This window comes from Canis lupus, chromosome 1, assembly GCF_048164855.1.
Source record: "Canis lupus baileyi chromosome 1, mCanLup2.hap1, whole genome shotgun sequence".
Classification (NCBI taxonomy): Eukaryota; Metazoa; Chordata; class Mammalia; order Carnivora; family Canidae; genus Canis; species Canis lupus.
The window spans coordinates 112,049,757-112,069,128 of record NC_132838.1 but is presented as its reverse complement, the minus strand read 5'-3'; the positions used below and the strand labels follow the sequence as shown (position 1 = coordinate 112,069,128).

Genomic DNA, 19,372 nt, shown 5'->3' with positions numbered 1-19,372 from the left:
CTGTGTCTCTGACTCTCTCTCTCTCTCATTCTGTGTGACTATCATAAATAAATAAAAAATAAAATAAAATTTAAAAAAAATATTTTTTTTCAATTTTTATTTATTTATGATAGTCACAGAGAGAGAGAGAGAGAGAGGCAGAGATATAGGCCGAGGGAGAAGCAGGCTCCATGCACCGGGAGCCCGATGTGGGATTCGATCCCGGGTCTCCAGGATCGCGCCCTGGGCCAAAGGCAGGCGCCAAACCGCTGCGCCACCCAGGGATCCCCTGCTCTCCTTTTTAGGGATAAAAAGAGAGAGATTTAAATTTAAAACCCTTATTTTTCACCTATCCGATTGGCAGCTGTCAGAGTTGCTCAGTGTGTTTGATGCAAGCCCTTACATTTCCTGGGATGTGGGTAAGATTCAGTGTACCCATTGTAGGGGGCAAGTTTGCAGGGTTTACCAAGAACCCAAATGCAGACTCTTTCTGACCCCTCAAAACTTCTGCTAACATTCTGTAGTTAAGAACTTCTGACACATGGGCAAAAATGCCTATCCAGGAAATCCTCATTATCTAAATCCCTACACTCAGTTTAGGCAAGCAATTGTCAGGAAAAAAAAAAAAATTGTTATCCTCAGCTCTAACAACCACTTATAAGATTAGTTCCCACTCACACAGCACTCCTCCCACTAACTAGCATCCTGGTCCAGGTCAGTCATCTGCTGATTATAGAAGGACACCAGGTGCAGATCCTGTGTCCACACCCAGCATCCATTCTGCTCTTCCTCACTCATGGGTCTCCAGTTTGGTTCAGGGCATCAGTGTGCACCTCCCCTTCCCACTTTATCTGGTTCTAGACAAAGGTGTGATGGCCGCAGCTGCAGCAACCACCTTGCAACCATGAAAAAGAATCCCCCAAATGAAAATGCTGCCAAATCAAAGAGAAGGACTGCCTTCCTCCAGAGTCCCTGTTACAAGAAAAAATTGAACTTCCAATTATTTAAGCCACTATATGGATTTTTTTAGTTGCTTTCAGTCAGACACCTTTAACTCATACACAATAGGATATATGGGCAATGCAAAACAAATGCAAAGCAAAATCACAGATCTTGCAAAATCTGGGAAAAATCACAACCCTACCTACCCAAATCAACATAACCTTTTGGTGGTAGAGGGATGATCTTTCATTATTTTGTCTGTTTTCATATTCTCTGAATTTTTTTAAGCAAAAAAGCATAGGTGTCTTTTGAACTAAACATTGTGGATGGATATTCAAGAGTCAAATTCAAAATAGTTAATCACAGTTGTAGCGATGGGTATTGACCAATCAGAAAAACATCAGCTATAAACAACCAGTACAGTTAGACAGTATATATATGGCATATATGGTACAGTTAAAGTATACATATGGTATATGTAATTGTGTATGTGTATAAATTAGACAAAAATTTAAAGATTATTTGTTTGTTTGTTTGTTTGAGATAGAGAGTGTGAGAGAAAGGAGAGGGGAGAAGCAGACTCCCCAGTAAGCAGGGAACCTGACATGGGACTCCATCCCAGGGCCCTCGGATCATGACTTGAGCTGAAGGCAGATGCTTTACTGACTGAGCCACCCAGGCACCCTATATTGGACCAAATTTTAATATCAATTGAACAATATCCTGCTTGCCACATGGATCAAGATTCCCTAGGCCCTTGGTGACTGAGTCTGTGTGGCAAGTGGCTTTGCTGAGGATCTGTTTATATGACCTTTCCCTTCTCTGGAATATCTAGACTCTATCCCCTGCTATGTACCTCCCACAGTCCTGCCCATATTGGGCCTCATCTTCTCCGGCTAGGACCAACCACCAGCCTCCCCCCCTGGCCTTCCAGCCTCCATCCATCTCCCACATGGCCCTGAGGCGGGTTTCTACTGCCCAGATTCAAACTTGCTCCTCTCTGCTCAAGACCCATCCTTGGCTCCTGCTGTCCCCAGGGCAGAGTTCTGGCTCTCAACTTGACTTCTGAAATGCTGCTGTTCTGGTATCTTCCCAGCCCAATGTCTAATAACATCTTCTTTCCTTTCCTCAACACACCAAGCTACTCTGAAACTCAGGGTCACTACCAGAAAGCATCAGGTTTTTCCATACCTTTTGGCCCAAGCAATTCTCTCTGCTAGGTACAACCCTACCCTCTCTCGTCAGTCAGGCCTACTCCTTCCCAAGAGCCCTGACATTGACTGACCCTTTCTCCTGTGCCAGGCTCTCTTCTAAGTCTCGACATGACTGAACTCATCCAGTCCTCGCACATCATTATGGGGTAGGTACCATTCCACAGATGAAGAAACTGAAGCACAGCATGAGAATAAGAGTGAGCAAACTATATGTGAAAATATGGATGGATGTCACAGATAAAACAAAAGTAAAATAAAGCATGCTAGACACAGAAGAGCAGAGAAGTGTGGGATGGAACAGAATGGAGTGGTGTGGAGAGAAATGCAATGAAGTGGGAAATCTCAGGGTGCCTAGTACCCAGTAAGGGGAAGTGGTATTTCATGAAGTGGAGCTTTCAGTTATGAATCCAGGTGTAAGATATCTATCTCTTGGTGAGAGTGCATGGACTAGTAATTAAGAACAGCCTCAGGGGAGTGCCTGGGGCGGGGGAGCTCAGGGGTTGACTCGCCGCCTTTGGCTCAGGTCGAGGCTGCGGTCTTGGGATCAAGTCCCATGTCAGACTCCCTACAGGGAGCCTGCTTCTCCCTCGGCCTATGTCTCTCACGAATAAATAAATAAAGTCCAAAAAAAAAAAAAAAAACAGCCTCTGGAGCCAGGTGACATGGGTTCTAAATTTGGCTCTGCTATTTATTACTAGTTGTGTGGCTCTGGACAAGTCACTTCACCTCTCTGTCTCTGAGCTTCTCTGCTCCCTTGTAAAATGAGGATAATAACTGTCCCCACCTCGTAGGACTATTATAAACATTAAGTTGCTTTGTATATGTAAAGCTTAAAAAATGCCTGGCACACAATAATCACTATATAATCAAAGTAACATAATAATGATGTTTTGAAGTTTATAAAAAAAAAAAAAACACTGATCTAGTGGAACCACAAGGCTTCCTGGGTTAAAATCCACACTCAGAGGGGCACTTGGGTGGCATAGTCAGTAGGTATTCAACTCTTGGTTTTGGCTCAGGTCATGATCTCATGGGTCATGGGATGGAGCCCGTTGTAGGGCTCCACTCAGAGTCTGCTTAGAACTTTCTCTCCTTCTCCCTCTGCCCCACCCCCCAATTCTTTCTCTCTCTCTCTCTCTCTCAAATAAACAAATACATCTTTTAAAAAAATTCCAACTGGGCCACTCTTTCAGTGTCATTTCCGGACAAGTCACTTTTCCTCTCTATACCTCCTTCTTTTTTTTTTTATTTTTATTTTTATTTTTTTTAATTTTTATTTATTTATGATAGTCACAGAGAGAGAGAGAGAGAGAGAGGCAGAGACACAGGCAGAGGGAGAAGCAGGCTCCATGCACCGAGAGCCCGATGTGGGATTCGATCCCGGGTCTCCAGGATCCCGCCCTGGGCCAAAGGCAGGCGCTAACCCGCTGCGCCACCCAGGGATCCCTCTATACCTCCTTCTTTGTAAAATGGGAAAAATATTTATTTTTTTTGGAAAAATATTTCTGATTCCACTATGTGGTTATGAAAGTTTAATGAGATCTGTTTGTCAGAGAAGACACAGTGGAGGCCCCAGGGGCAGACTCAGCCAGAGAAATGTTTTGTTTGGCCCACCCGGGATTTATGAGAAAGCTGAATTTATAGTCTACCATTAAAAAGTGGAAGATTTCTAAAAAATGTGTATTTGAAGCTTCTATTAAAAAAGAAAAAAAGGCTTGAAAAGGGGAGAGTCCAAGATGGTGGAGGAGTAGGAGACCTCAGTTTCGTCTGGTCCCAGAAGCTCAGCTAGATAGCTATGAAATCATCCTGAGCACCTGCGAACTCAGGAGATCTAAGAAAAGAATAGCTGTGACGCTGCAAATAGAAAAGCGAGCACTTTCTGTAAGGTAGGAGGTGTGGAGAAGTGAATCCAAGGTGATACATGAGGAGATAAATCATGGGGAGGAGAAGCCTCCATCAGCTGGCTGCCAGAAAGGGATAGAGCAGCAGAGTGCAAAATCAGAACGTTTAGAAGTCTGCTCAGGTGAGGGACCTGCCTGCCTGAAAGGGGTTTAGGCCACGAAGCAGGGGTGAATCCTAGGTGAGCCAGTGTGGTCTCAGGATCCTCGGGTCACAGGAAGACCAGGGGAGTCAGAGGGCAGCAGAGTTCCTAGGCATCAGAGCAGGGAAACCAGCTGCAATCAGTGAGCCCAGGAGAGGGCATTCAGCTCCCAGTGGCCATAAACCCCAAACCGGGGCTGAGGCAGTGTGATCATTCTCTGAGCAGTGGCCAGAACCAGTGAGACCCCTCCTTCCTCCACAGGGAGAAGCATGAGAGCTGAGGAGTCTGCAAGGTTTGAGGACTCCAAACGTGGGTCCCAGACCTGAGATAGAAAGGCTTGGACACAGGCTGAGTGAGCTCGGAGTGCAGTGGGAACCAGGGAGACAGGAGCGATGGACTGCTTCTCCCTGGGGGTGCAATGAGGAGTAGGGCCCCATACTTTGGGCTCCCAGGCTGGAGACTGGGAGGCTGCTATTGTCACTCTCATCCTCTAAAGTGGAGGTGAAAGTCTTCAGGGAACAAAAGTCATATAGAGCAATCCAGCCTGGCCCCCTGGCAAGGGCTGTCCCCCCTCAGGTGGGGGACACTTGAGAATCAACACAGCAGACCCCTCCTCCAGAAGATCGGCAGGCACATCCAGCCAAGACCAAGTCTCTGATCACTGACAACTGCAAAACTCCAGTGCTAGGCAATATAGTATATAGAATTCAGTTTTTTTCTTCCACGATTCTTTAGCCCTTCCTTTTTAAGTTTTTTCTCTTTCCTTTTTCAACCAATTTCTTATTTTAGCAACTTTTTAAAAACTTTTCTAATTTCCATGTTTATAGTTACATTCTATCGTCTCTTTGTATTTAGTTTTATTTTTGTATATGTATAAGTTTTTCTTTCTTTGCAATTTTGGGGTGCAGTTTCTTCTAACAGACCAAAATACACCTGGAATCTAGTGTGTGTCTCTGTTCTCTTCATTTGTCTGATCATATTTGCTTTTCTTTTTTTCTTTTTTTTTGTTTTATTAAAGGCTTTTTAAATTTTCACCTTTACATTCTATCCTTTCAATGTATTTAATTTTATCTTTGTACATGTATGTTTTCCTTTCCTTAGAACTTTGAGATGTAGTTTCTTCTAACAAGCTGACCAAAACACACTCAGGATATAGTGTATTGCTATGTTCTGTTCACCTGTCTATTTATATTCCTTTTTTTTTGTCTTTTAGTTTTCATTTTTACAGTTAAACTCTATCCTTTCATTGTATTTAATTCTTTGTACATACATAAGTTTTTTTTCTTTCTTTTTCTTTCTAAGATATTATTTATTTATTCATAAGAGACACAGAAAGAGAGAGGCAGAGACACAGGCAGAGGGAGAAGCAAGCTCCATACAGGGAGCCTGATGGTGGGACTCGATCCCAGGACTCCAGGATCACACCCTGAGCCAAAGGCAGACGCTCAACCACTGCCACCCAGGCATCCGAAGTTTTTCTTTTGTTATAATTTTGGAATCTAGTTTTCTAACAAATGGACACAGGATCCGGTATATTGCTCTATTCTATTTATCTGTCTGGTTATATTCTCTTTTAAAAAAAAAATTTTTCCAGTTTTGGGAAAATCTCTTCTGATTTGTTTAGTGTGTATTTCTCTGGGGTTGTTGTTGCCATTTTAGTATTTTGTTTTCTCATTCAGCCCTTCTTCTCTGGACAGAATGACAAGATGGAAAAACCTCAAAAAAGAGAAGAAGAGGCAGTACTGACTGCTAGAGACCTAATAATCAGTATGGACATAATTAAGATACCAGAACAATAGTTCAGAATAATGATTATAAAGATACTATCTGGGCTTGAAACATACATAGAAGACACTAGAGAATCCCTTTCTAGAGAAATAAAAGAACTAAAATCTAATCAAGTCAAAATCTAAAAGGCTATTAATGAGATGCAATCAAAAACAGAGGCTCTAACTGCTCGGATAAATGAGGCAGAACAGAGAATTAGTGATATAGAAGACAAAATGATGGAGAATAAAGAAGCTGAGAAAAAGAGAGATAAACACTACTTAATCAAAAGGGGAGAATTTGAGAGATAAGTGATACCGTAAAGCAAAACAATATTAGAATAATTGGGATTCCAGAAGAAGAGGAAAGAGAGAGAGAGGCAGCAAGTACACCGGAGCAAATTATAGTGGAGAACTTCCCCAATCTGTGGAAGGAAACAGGCATCCAAGTCTAGGAGGCACAGAGAATCAATAAAATCTCGCTCAAAATCAATAAAAATAGGTCAACACCCTAATATAGAATAATGAAACTAGCAAATCTCAGAGACGAGAAAATCCTGAAAGCAGCTCAGGACAAGGGGTAACCTCTTGGTAACCTACCTACAAGAGTGGAAACATTAGGCTGGCACTGACCTATCCCCAGAGACCTGGCAGGCCAGAAATATTCAGGGTGCTAAGTAAGAAAAATATGCAGCCAAGAATACTTTATCCAGCAAGGATACATTAGGCTGGCACAAACCTATCCACAGAGACCTGGCAGGCCAGAAATATTCAGGTGCTAAGTGAGAAAAATATGCAGCCAAGAATACTTTATCCAGTAAGGATGGCATTCAAAATAGAAGGAGAGAGAATAAAGCTTCCAGGACAAACAGAAACTGAAAGCAGACCTACAAGAAATATTAAAAAGGGGTCCTCAAAGCAAAGAGAGAGCCCAAAAGTAGCATAGACCAGAAAGCAACAGAGACAATGTACAGTAATGGTGACTTTACAGGTAATAAAATGGCACTAAATTCATATCTATTAATAGTTACTCAGAATGCAAATGGGCCAATTGCCTCAATCAGAAGACACAAGGTATCAGATTAGATAAAAAAGCAAGATCCAACCATATGCCATCTGGAGGAGACTCAGTTTAGACCCAAAGACACCTCCAGATTTAAAGTGAGGGGGTGAGAAACCACTTATCATGTTAATTGACATCAAAAGAAAGCTAGGTTGGCAATCCTTGTATCAGACAAATTGGATTTTAAAACCAAAGACTATAATAAGAGATGAGGAAGGACAGAATATCATAATTAAGGGGTCTATCCAACAAGAAGATCTAACAATTTTAAATATCTATGCCCCTAATATGGGAGCAGCCATTTATATAAGCCAGTTAATAACCAAATTAAAGAAATACATTGATAATAATACAATAATAGTAGGGGACTTTAACACCCACTCACTGCAATGGACAGATAATTTAAGGAGAAGATCAACAAGGAAACAAGGGCTTTGAATGACACACTGGACCAGATGGACTTCACCAATATATTCAGAACATTCCATCTAAAGCAACAGAATACATATTCTTCTCGAATGCACATGGAGCCTTCTCTAGAATAGATCGCATACTGGGTCACAAATAGGTCTCAACTGGTACCAAAAGACTGAAATTATTCCCTGCATATTTTTGGACTACAATGCTTTGAAACTGGAACTCAGTCACAAGAGGAAATCTGGAAAGAACTCAAATACATGGAGGCTAAAGAGCATTCTACTAAAGAATGAATTGGTCAACCAGAAAACTAAGGAAGAATTTAAAAATTCATGGAAACTTGCTTCTCCCTCTGCCTGTGTCTCTGTCTCTCTCTCTCTCATTCTCTCTCTCTGTGTGTGTCTCTAATGAATAAATAAATAAAATATTTTTTAAAAATTCATGGATACAAAGGAAAATGAAAACACAACTGTTTAAAACCTTTGGGATGCAGCAAAGATGGTCCTAAGAGGGAAGTACATTTCAATACAAGCCTTTCTCAAGAAACAAGAAGGATCACAAAAACACAACCTGACCTTACTCCTAAAGGAGTTGGAGAAAGAATAGCAAACAAAGCCTAAATCCAGCAGGAGAAGAGAAACAATAATGATCAGAGCCGAAATCAATGAAAAAGAAACCAACAGAGCAATAGAACAGATCAATGAAACTAAGAGCTGGCTCTTCAAAAAAATTAATAAGATTGATAAACCCATGGCCAGACTTATTAAAAAGAAAAGAGAAAGGACTCAAATATATAAAATCATGAATGAAAGAGGAAAGGTCACGATCAACACTGAAGAAATACAAACAATTGTAAGGACATATTATAAGCAACTATATGCCAACAAATTAGGCAATCTGGAAGAAATGGATGCATTCCTAGAGATGTATAAACTACCAAAACGGAAACAGGAAGAAATAGAAAACCTAAACAGACCAGACCCATAACCAGCAAGGAAACTGAAGCAGTAATAAAAAATCCCCCAACAAAAAGAGTCCAGGGCTGGATGGCTTCCCAGGGGAGTTCCGCCAGATATTTAAAGAAGAATTCCTCTGAAGTTGTTTCAAAAAATAGAAATGGAAGGAAAACTTCCAAACTCGTTCTATGAGGCCAGCATTACCTGGATCCCACAACCAGGCAAAGATCCCATCAAATGAGATAATCACAGACCAATATCCCTGATGAACATGTATGCCACAATTCTCACCAAGATACTAGCCAATAGGACCCAACAGTGCATTAAAAGGATTATTCACCACGACCAAGTGGGATTTATTCCTGGGCTGCAAGCGTGGTTCAGCATTCACAAATCAATCAGTGGGATACATACATTAATAAAAGAAAGGATAAGAACCATACAATCCTCTCAAAGATGCAGAAAAAGTATTTGACAAAGTACAGCATCCTTTCTTGATTAAAACTCTTCACAGTGTAGGGATAGAGAGAACATACCTCAATATCATAAAAACCATCTATAAAAAGCCCACAGCAAATATTATTCTCAATGGGGAAAAACTGAGAGTTTTCCCCCTAAGGTCCGGTCCATGACAGGGATGCCCGCTCCCATCACTGTTGTTCAGCACGGTACAAGAATTCCTAGCCTCAGCAATCAGACAACAAAAAGAAATAAAAGGCATCCAAATTGGCAAAGAAGAAGTCAAACTGTCACTCTTTGCAGATGACATGATACTGTATATAGAAAACCCAATAGACTCTACCCCCAAATTGCTAGAACTCATACAGGTATTCAGCCAAGTGACAGGATATAAAGTCAATGCACAGAAATCAGTTGCATCTCTATACACTATAAATGATACTGAAGAAAGAGAAAGTAAGGAGTCAATCCCATTTGCAATTGCACCCTGAACCATAAGATACTTTGGAATAAATCTAACCAAAGAGGCAAAGGATCTGTACTCAGAAAACTATGGAACACTCATGAAAGAAATTGAGGAAGACACAAAGAAATGGAAAACATTCCATTCTCATGGACTAGAAGAACAGATATTGTTAAAATGTCTATGCTACCTAGACCAATCTATACATTCAGTGCAATCTCTATCAAAATACCATGAACTTATTTCACAGAGTTGGGGCAAATAATTCTAAAATTGGTATGGAACCAAAAAGGACCTCAAATAGCCAAAAGAATGTTGAAAAAGAAAATCAAACCTGGAGGCATCACAATTTCAGACTTCAAGCTGTACTACACAGCTGTGATCATCAAGACAGTATGGTACTGACACAAAAATAGACACAGAAATCAGTGGAACAGAATAGACTACACAGAAATGGACCCTCAAATCTATGGTCAACTAACCTTCAACAAAGCAAGAAAGAATATCCAATGGAAAAAAGTCAGTCTCTTCAACAAGCAGTGTTGGGAAAATTGGACAGCCACATGCAGAAGAACGAAACTGGACCTTTTCCTCACACGATACACAAAAACTAGACTCAAAATGAATGAAAGACCTAAGTGTGAGACAGGAATCCATCAAAATTCTAGAGGAGAACATAGGTTGCAACCTTTGTGACCTTGGCCGCAGCAACTTCTTACTAGACACGTCTCCAAAGGCAAAGATGAACTATTGGGACTTCATCAAGATAGGAAGCTTTTGTACAGCAAACAGTCAACAAAACCAAAAGACAACCAACAGAATGGGAGAAGATATTTGTAAATGACCTATCAGATAAAGGGCTAGTATCCAAGATCTATAAAGAACTTATTAAACTCAACACCCAAAGAACAGATAATCCAATCAAGAAATGGGCAGAAGACATGAACGAAGATTTCTCCAAAGACATACAAATGGCCAACAGACACATGAAAAAATGCTCCACATCACTTGACATCAGGGAAATACAAATTAAAACTATAATGAGTTACTACCCAACACCAGTGAAAATGGCTAAAATGAACAAGTTTAACAAGTCAGGGAATAACAGATGTTGGTGAGGATGCAGAGAAAGAGGAACCCTCTTGCACTTCTGGTGGGAATGAAACTGGTACAACCACTCTGGAAAAGTGTGGAGGTTCCTCAAGAAGTTACAAATAGAGCTTCCCTATGACCCAGCAACTGCACTACTGGGTATTTACCCCAAAGATACAGATGTAGTGAAATGATGGGACACCTGCACCCCAATGTTCATAGCAGCAGTGTCCACATGGGCCAAACTATGGAAAGAGCCCAGATATCCATCGATAGATGAATGGATAAAGAAGATATGGTGTATACACACACACACACACACACACACACACACTAGAATACTACTCAGTCATCATACAAATGAAATCTTGCCATTTGCAACAACGTGGATGCAACTAGAGGTTAATATGCTAAGTGAAATAAGTCAATCGGGGAAAGACAATTACCATATGATCTCACTCATGTGGAATTTAAGAAACAAAACAGAGGATCATAGGGGAAGAGAGGGAAAAATAAAACAAGATGAAATCAGAGGAAACAAACCATCAGAGACTCTTAATCATAGGAAACCAACAGGGTTGCTGGAAGGGAGGTGGATAGGGAAATGGAGTAACTGGGTGATGGACATTAAGTAGGGAGCATGATGTAATGAGCACTGGGTTATATAAGACTGATGAATCACTGACCTCTACCTCTAAAACCAGTAATACAATGTGTTAATTAACTGAATTTAAATTTAAAAATAAGTTATTTCAGGCAAATTGAACACCAATAAAAAATAAATTTATTATTAAAAAAATAAAATAAAAATAAAAAATAAGTTATTTCAGTAAAAAAAAAAACCAATAGCACATTTATTCACTATACATCACTGTGAATAACATTCTTGTGAAAAATATTTTTTTCCAAAACTGCAACAAAAAGTAGTAAAAAAGAGTAGCACTTTTAATGTTTTTGCAAATCTCTATAATATCTGTTTAATAAAAGATATTTGGGTTCTCAAAAAATAAAAGGCTTCGCAGGGGACAGACTACATTCCTTTTTTTTTTAAAGCTTATTTATTTAAGTAATCTCTACACCCAACATGAGGCTCAAGCCATGACCCCCAAGATCAAGAGTCCCACACTCCTCCAACTGAGCCAGCCAGGCACCCCGACAGACTACATTCCTTAAAAAAAAAAAAAAAAGAAAAGGATTTTATTTATTTATTCATGAGAGACACAGAGAGAGACAGAGAAATAGGCAGAGGGAGAAGCTGGTTCCCTGTGGGGACCCCAATGCAGAACTCGATCCCAGGACTCCAGGATCACGCCCTGGGCCGAAGGCAGGCGCTAAATCGCTGAGCCACCCAGGAATCCCCCAGACTACATTCCTAAACATGACTAATCAACTTGAATTGTGCAATGGGAAAAAAAAAATAATTGTATAGTGGGTGTCCCCTATAAACAGAACATGCACCCTAACATTTGCCACAGGCCCCACCACTCCCTGCTGCCTGCAGTGATATTTGATATTTACAATTTACTTCTTGTTGATAGCAAAGAGAAGAATACATTGAATGGCACCATGAGGAAACAACCAGACACACCCAGAAGTGGAACATTCTACAAGACAACAGGGTGGAAACTTCAAAAGTCAATGTCAGGGCACAGAAAGGGTATGAAACCATTCTTGGGCAGCCCCGGTGGCGCAGCGGTTTGGCGCCGCCTGCGGCCCGGGGTGCGATCCTGGAGACCTGGGATCGAGTCCCACGTTGGGCTCCCTGCATGGAGCCTGCTTCTCCCTCTGCCTGTGTCTCTGCCTCTCTCTGAATGAATAAATAAATAAATCTTAAAAAAAAAAAAGAAAAAAAAAGAAAAGAAACCATTCTTGATTTAGAGACTAAATAGAACAGCTGAATGGCATGCATGAACCTCGAGTGAGTTCTGGCTCTTAACCGCCATAAAAATGATTCCTGGGCACCTGGCACTATTTGAACTCAGACTGGATTTAAGAATTATTTCAGAAGTATCATGTATCTTCTGTGATGGAGATTTTGTAAAAGAATTGTTCTCAAAGTGCAGTTGAAGGAACCCTGAGGGCCTCCAAGGTGAAATCTATTTTCATGATAGTAGGAAGAGCCCTTCCCCCCTTCTTACTCTCATTCTTCAGTCAGGTCAGAGTTCAGGGGTGTTTTCCCGAAAGCCCCGTGACTGGTGATGATGTCATTGCTCTGACAGCTGATAGAGTACTTGGATATTCTTGTGTTTTAAAAAAGAAAGTCTCAGGATCCCTGGGTGGCTCAGCGGTTGGACGTCTGCCTTCGGCTCAGGGTGTGATCCTGGGGTCCCGGGATCGAGTCCCACGTCGGGCTCCCTGCATGGAGCCTGCTTCTCCCTCTGCCTGTGTCTCTGCCCCTCTCTCTCTCTATGTCTCTCATGAATAAATAAATAAAATCTAACACACACACACACCCAATAAAAACCAGTGTCACCAACTGGTGAACTTTAGGCGAAGGGTACTAACTGTACTATTATTTCAATTCACTATAGGTATTAGAATATTAATAAAAGCTTGTGGGGGAGCACCTAACATCTGGACCTCGGGCAGCCTCCATCATTCCTGAAACTAGTTGGATCATCTTCTCAGCAGCAGAATATTCTACAGGGATTTTGTGCAGCCTGCCTAGCCCCACATTCTTCCAACAAATTCCTTTTCCCCTTCGTGGTGCTTCACATATGTGACACTGCTCAACAGCTCTCCCCTCACCTGTTTCCAGGTGCAGCGACGCCGTCTTCAATACCTCACAGCCACACCTGCACCCAAAGGGATCCGCGCAAGCTCCCCCGCCCTGCAGTTCCCACGGCCCACACTGCCCCCTGGTGGCAAGCAGGCTGGGGCCTTCTTTTCCATTTGGTCAAGTTCAAAAGCACCTAATCTTGGTATAAAACCCTGGGCCACTGTTTCTGTGCAATTTATACTCAAAAATCCCAAATGTCTTTTTTCCACTGAGGCTAAATACTCTGAACCTCCGTTGTCAGCCAAATCTTCCTTTCTTTTGGTGAAAGAAAACATTAGTTGTCCTAACGTTTACGGGACAGTATACTGATGTCTATGATTCAAAGGGGCATCAAAAAAATAAGATAGGTAACAGATGGATATGATGTTTGCTGTCAATTTTTTTCAACTTTTTGGGACTCCTGGGTGGTTCAGTGGTTGAGCATCTGCCTTTGGCTCAGGTAGTGATCCTGGGGTCCTGGGATCGAGTCCCACATCAGGGTCCCCACAGGGACCCTCCTTCTCCCTCTGCCTATGTCTCTGCCTCTCTCTGTGTGTCTCTCATGAATAAATAAATTAAATATTTTAAAAAATCTTTTTCAACTTTTCTGTATGCTTGAGATTTTTGATAAAATGTTGCAAGGGGGAAGATTTATTCCACATTTCAAATAATTAGTTCCAGGGGCACCTGGGTGGCTCAGTTGGTTAAGCAGCAGACTCTTTTTTTTAAGATTTTATTTCTTTATTTGACAGAGAGAGAGGGTAAGCACAAGTAGGGGGAGTGGCAGGCAGAGAGAGAGGGAGAAGCTGGCTCACTGCAGAGCAGATCACAACCAGAGCCCAAGGCAGACAGTAGACGCTCAACCGACTGAGCCATGCAGGCGCCCCAAGCAGCTGACTCTTGATTTCCACTCAGGTCATGATATCAGGGTCCTGGGATCCAGCCCCACCCGCACCCCATCAGACTCCCTGCTCAGGGAGTCTGCTTGTCTCCCTCTCTCTCTGCCCCTCCCCCTATGCTCTCTCTTTCAAATAACCTTTTGGAAAAAATAATGAGTTCTAAATGGAAGGAAGCACTGAAATTCCCACCTAGACCACATGAGAATCATCTATGAGCTTTTATTTTATTTTTTGAAGATTTTCACTTTTAAGTAATCTCTACACCCAATGTGGGGCTTGAACTTACAACCTTGAGATCAAGAGCCACATGCTCCACTGACTGAGCCAGCCAGGGTCCCACCTGTGGGATTTTAAAATAGATTGATTCCCTGTGTATGCCCCAAACAATTAAATCAGAATCTCTAAAGTGGGATCTGGGGTTTCAGTATCTGGCAGCACTTTAAATTAACATATTCAACAGGCAAGACTAACTTTCCGAATCTGCCATCCCTCATGGGAACTAAAACGTTCAAATCTCATTGCTCATTAAAACAGAAAATTCATTCTACAATGAAACCATCCAAATTTGGCCCACTGTGAATGTAAAACACAACCAGCTAAAAAAAACTGGCAATTTCTACTAAAGTTAAGCAGAGGTCAGTCCTATGACTCAGAAAGTCCATTCCTTGGAATTGAGAGTAATGTCCACGAGGAGACTTGCATAAGAACCTTCATACCAGCATTGCTCACAATAGCCCAAAACTGGAATCAACCATCAAAAGGCAAATGGATAAATTTTCATAAATTCACATAAACAAATGCTCTTACAGCAGCATTATTCATGAATAGCCCCAAGCTGGAATCAACTATCACAAGGAGAATGGACAAAGTGTCATAAATTCACACAATAAAATGCTCTGCATCAGGGGTTGGCAAACTAAGGCTGGTACATCAAATTTGGTCTGTCGTCTGCTTTTGTATGGCCTGAGGGCTAAGAATGATTTTTACACTTTTTCAAAAATGGTTGAAAAAAAAAATCAAATGAGAATGGTATTTGGTAACACATGAGAATTACTGAAATTAAAATTTCAGAGGCCAGAACTAAAGTTTTATTGGAGCACAGCCATGCTTATTCATTTATGCATTGTCTATAACTGCTTTCACACCAACAGAGTTGAGTAGTTGCAACAGAGACCATATGGCCTGCAAAAGTGAAAATATTTACTGTCTGGTCCTTTACAGAATCCCTGCTATATAGCAACAGAAGGAAAGAACTACAACTATATACAACATTATGTGGAGAGAAAGAAGCCAGAACACAAAAGAGCACATGTTGTATGAGTCCTGTTTATAAGGTCCGGAACACATAGAACTAATCTATGATTAAATAAGTCAGAAGAGGGGCGCCTGGCTGGCTCAGTCGGTAGAGCATGTGACTCTTGATGCCAGGGTTGTGGGTTCAAGCCCCACAGTGGGCATGGAACCTACTTTAAAAAAAAAAAAAGTTGCTAAGATTGCAAATATTAAAAGTTCTTATCATAAGGGGAAAAAAAGAAAACTTAAAAAATAAATGTCAGAAGACAGTTTCTTGATGGAGCTGTCAATGGTCAGGAAGAGGGACAAGGAAGCCCTTTTCGGGTGATGAGTATGCTCTGTATCTGGATCTCAGAGGCAAATACTCAAGTGTAAACATAGGTAAAAATTTACCTAGCTGCTCATGTACAATATGTGCACTTTCTATTACATAAAATGCATGTTAAAATGGAAATTTTTTAACTGGGGGGGAAGAAATGTGACCATTTCTAAAGGCTTATAAAGAACTCAGATGAGGGCAGCCCGGGTGGCACAGTGGTTTAGCACCGCCTTCAGCCCAGGGTGTGATCCTGGGGATCTAGTCACACATGGGGCTCCCTGCATGGGGCCTGCTTCTCCCTCTGCCTTTGTCTCTGCCTTTGTGTGTGTGTATGTGTCTCTCATGAATAAATAAATAAAATCTTAAAAAAAAAAAAGAACTCAGATGAAAACCACACGAATACCGAATAATCATAAAGACAGATGCTAACACATGTTGGCAAGGATGTGGAGAAACTGGGACTTTTTTTTAAAGATTTATTTACTTTAAGGGGGGAGGGGCAGAGGGAGAGAGAAAATCCTGAAGCCAATTCCCTGCTGAACACAATTCCTGGTTGAACGCAGGGCCTGATGCAGGGCTAGATCCCAGGATTCTGAGACCACAACTCAAGCCTAAATCAAGAGTTCACCACTTAACCTACTGAGCCACTCAGGTGCCTAGAAACTAGGACTTTCATATGCTGCCCTTGGAAACATAAAATGGTGCAACCACTTTTGATAACAGTCGGTCAATTCCTCCAACTGTTTTTTTTTTTTTTTAAGATTTTATTTATTTACTTGAAAGAGAGCTGAGCAAGGGGAAGGGCGGAGTGAGAAGCAGACTTCCTGCTGAGGAAGGAGCCCCACACAGGGCTTGGCCACAGGGCTCTGGGATCATGACCTGGGCCAAAGGCAGATGCTTAACCAACTGAGCCATCCAGAAGCCTCCTTCCAACTGTTTTTTAAGTAGGCTCCACATCCACCATGAACCCCAACATGGGGCTTGAACTCATGACCCTGAGATCAAGACTTGAGCTGAAATCAAGAGTCTGACACTTAACCAACTGAGCCACCCAGGCACCTCAGTTCCTCTAACTGCTAGACATAGAATTATTATTGATCTAGCAACCCACCCACCCCCACACACATATATAAGAGAAATGCAAACAGACACACAAAAATTTGTACATGAATATTTATAGCGGCATTATTCATAATAGCCAAAAAATGGAAGCAATGGAAATGTCTATCAACCGATAGATGAATGCATGAATGAATAAGGTATATTCACACAATAGAATATTACTCAGCCATAGGAAGGCATGAAGCACTGACACACACTACAACATGGAGGAATTTTGAACTCTTATGATCAGGGACAAGCCAGTCACAAAACACCACATAATATATGATTCCATTTTTATTAAATGCCCAGAATAAACCCGTAGAGACAGAAAGTAGATTTGCTGTGGCCTAAGGCTGTTGGAGGGAGAGCGGAGGGGGCTAGGATGTCAGCTAGGAGCGTGGGGTTTCTTTTGGAAGCAACGAAAATATTCCAAAAATGATTGTGGGGTTGGACGGATGGGCTCAACTCTGAATATAATAAGTCACCGAATGGTACACTCCAAATGGATGAACCGGATGGCTTGTAAATGATATCATTTAAGTTGTTTGGAAAAAAAAAACAGACACTGAAGCTAAATCTACTACAACTAAACCCTTCGACATTCATTCCTTCAAAACATCACTTATTTGATCTAAACAAAGGACTTATCTTGACAGGAAACCCCAATCATTCTTCACTCTTCTAGGCCTTCTCAACTCAAGAAATGCTTGCTAGCACTTCACAATTACCCACGGTGTACAGAAGGGTACAATGCACTTTTTTACCGGCTTCCAGGAAAGAGCTTGAAATGAAGAGGCTGCAACCATTGTGGTTCAAACCCTCTGATCCCACATACAGCTCTCATCTCTAAAAGCTCTGACTCAGATAAACTGTCCCCAAATCCCCTAACCTAGAGGTCAAGTCTTACCCTATGTCACTTGCCCATTCTGTTCCCAAGTCAGCCAGACTCTGTAGCTTTAGCAAGTCCGATCAGAAAAAAAAAGCCTGGCTACCTGTTTCTCCTCCCTCTGAGGACAACTCCACCCCAGTGCCCTCTCCACCCCAATCTACTGCTCTGGGTTGAAATCCTGGCTAGAAACCTGCTGACCTTGCCTGTGACAAAGACAGGAGAGGAGATAGGAACCTTCAGAACCTTCCTGTGTGAGGCAACAGCTAGGGCTGAGGGTGAGGCAAGCGGGCACTAAAGGGAGAACATTTAAGGAGGCGCTGGCCCCAAGGTGCTGACCCTGCCCTTGCATGACCCTGAGAGTGAGCGCCTCCTTAAACGTTGTGCCCTAGGCGCCTGGCTCACCTCACCCTAGTCCTGGCCCTGGGCAACGAGATGCTCCTTCCTCGAACTGTGGCTCTAGAAGACAAAGCTGGGTCACTCCCTCAGCCCTGGCCTCAGAATTCTAGCCCTCAATCAACTTTTATGGAGATCCCAGGCCAAAGGAGCTGCCCCAAGGCTGTAGGAAACTACAAATGCTGTTGACTTAAGGGGCTTGGCCAGAGACACACCTGTCCAGAACCTCTTGCTCCAGTGCCCTACCTGGGTTTATGGTGCCCTCCTCCCAGACACAAACTCAGGGATCAGGAACCCAGGCCAGAGTTCCCTCCTACCCCAGGGCTTAGGGCCCCCGCACCCCCTGCCCCCAAGCCCCTCATTTCCCTTGAGTCCAAGAAGTCCAGGCCACCACCCTCTGGGGGGACCCCATCCAACTCACGAAGCGCCCGAAGTGGATGGAGTCTCCATCCTCGATGTGCAAGTCAGCCTGGGCCCCACTAAGGCGGGAGATGACAGACTGGCAGCCGGGAAGTAGGGACCGGAGCAGCCCTGAGCCCGTAATGTGGTCCGCATGGCAGTGGGTATTCACTGGGAGAGAGAGGAGGGCCAGGTCCAGGAGGGCCCCGGGAGGACGGAGGCTTCCCAGCCCCCTCCTCCCTCAGACCCAGGGGTTTGGCCTCCACACTGACCAGCATACAGCAGCCGCAGCCCCAGTTCCTTGACCAGCTGCGCATCCCGAGGCGCTGTCTCCAGAACCGGGTCGATCAGGATGGCCTCACGGGACTCTCTGTCACCCAAGAGGTACGTGTAGGTGCAGCTCTTGGGCTCAAACATCTGGGGAGGAGGCAGGTGGGACAGGTGAGAGGGCAGAACCAGATTTCAGCTCACGGGGGACCCAAGAGCCCAAGCCACGTAAAGATCCAGAAGCAGAAAACCCAGCCCCTTCTTTGCCCACCTGTGTCAGGAGTCTGCGGCCCCTGCACCTTACTCCCTCTGAAACAGTCCCCACTTTCACATACCCCCCCCAAATCAGGATCTCCAGCAACCTCTTCCGTAAGGGGAAGTCCTGCCCCAGGCCCAGGGGATCCCAGATCTCTCCCCTTTCAAGGACCCGGGAGTCCCGCCCCAGTCGCTGCCCGACGCCCGGCGCCCAGCGGTCCCGCGGTGGGCGCACCTGCCGTAGGAGGATGGGGACTCCAGAGCCGCTGCGCTGGCTGAGCTGCCGCCCGGCGACCCTCAGAGTAGCCCCCGCCATCGCGCCCGCGGCCGGGTGGGGACTGAGCGGAGTTCCGAGCGCCTCCCGAAGCCGGGTGCCCCCGGGCTGACCCGGGCGGGGCGGGGGC

General features: G+C 43.2%; 1 protein-coding gene and 1 long non-coding RNA gene across 2 annotated transcripts in view; one reads left to right on the top strand and one right to left on the bottom strand.

Moving 5' to 3' along the window:
- The window catches only part of LOC140604368 (uncharacterized), a 13,347-nt gene extending 7,340 nt beyond the window's left edge, over positions 1 to 6,007 (top strand). Inside the window, exons 2-3 of the long non-coding RNA XR_012007288.1 lie at positions 2,224 to 2,281; positions 5,874 to 6,007. This is a non-coding gene — a long non-coding RNA (uncharacterized lncRNA). The remainder of the gene's footprint in view (positions 1 to 2,223; positions 2,282 to 5,873) is intronic.
- ETHE1 (ETHE1 persulfide dioxygenase) overlaps positions 1 to 19,372 on the bottom strand; it is a 23,693-nt gene extending 4,321 nt beyond the window's left edge. Inside the window, exons 1-3 of the mRNA XM_072775697.1 lie at positions 19,204 to 19,372; positions 18,719 to 18,863; positions 18,469 to 18,617 (exon numbers count right to left, since the gene is read on the bottom strand). Coding sequence (XP_072631798.1) covers positions 18,469 to 18,617; positions 18,719 to 18,863; positions 19,204 to 19,284 — 375 coding nt within the window. The 5' untranslated portion in view covers positions 19,285 to 19,372. The remainder of the gene's footprint in view (positions 1 to 18,468; positions 18,618 to 18,718; positions 18,864 to 19,203) is intronic.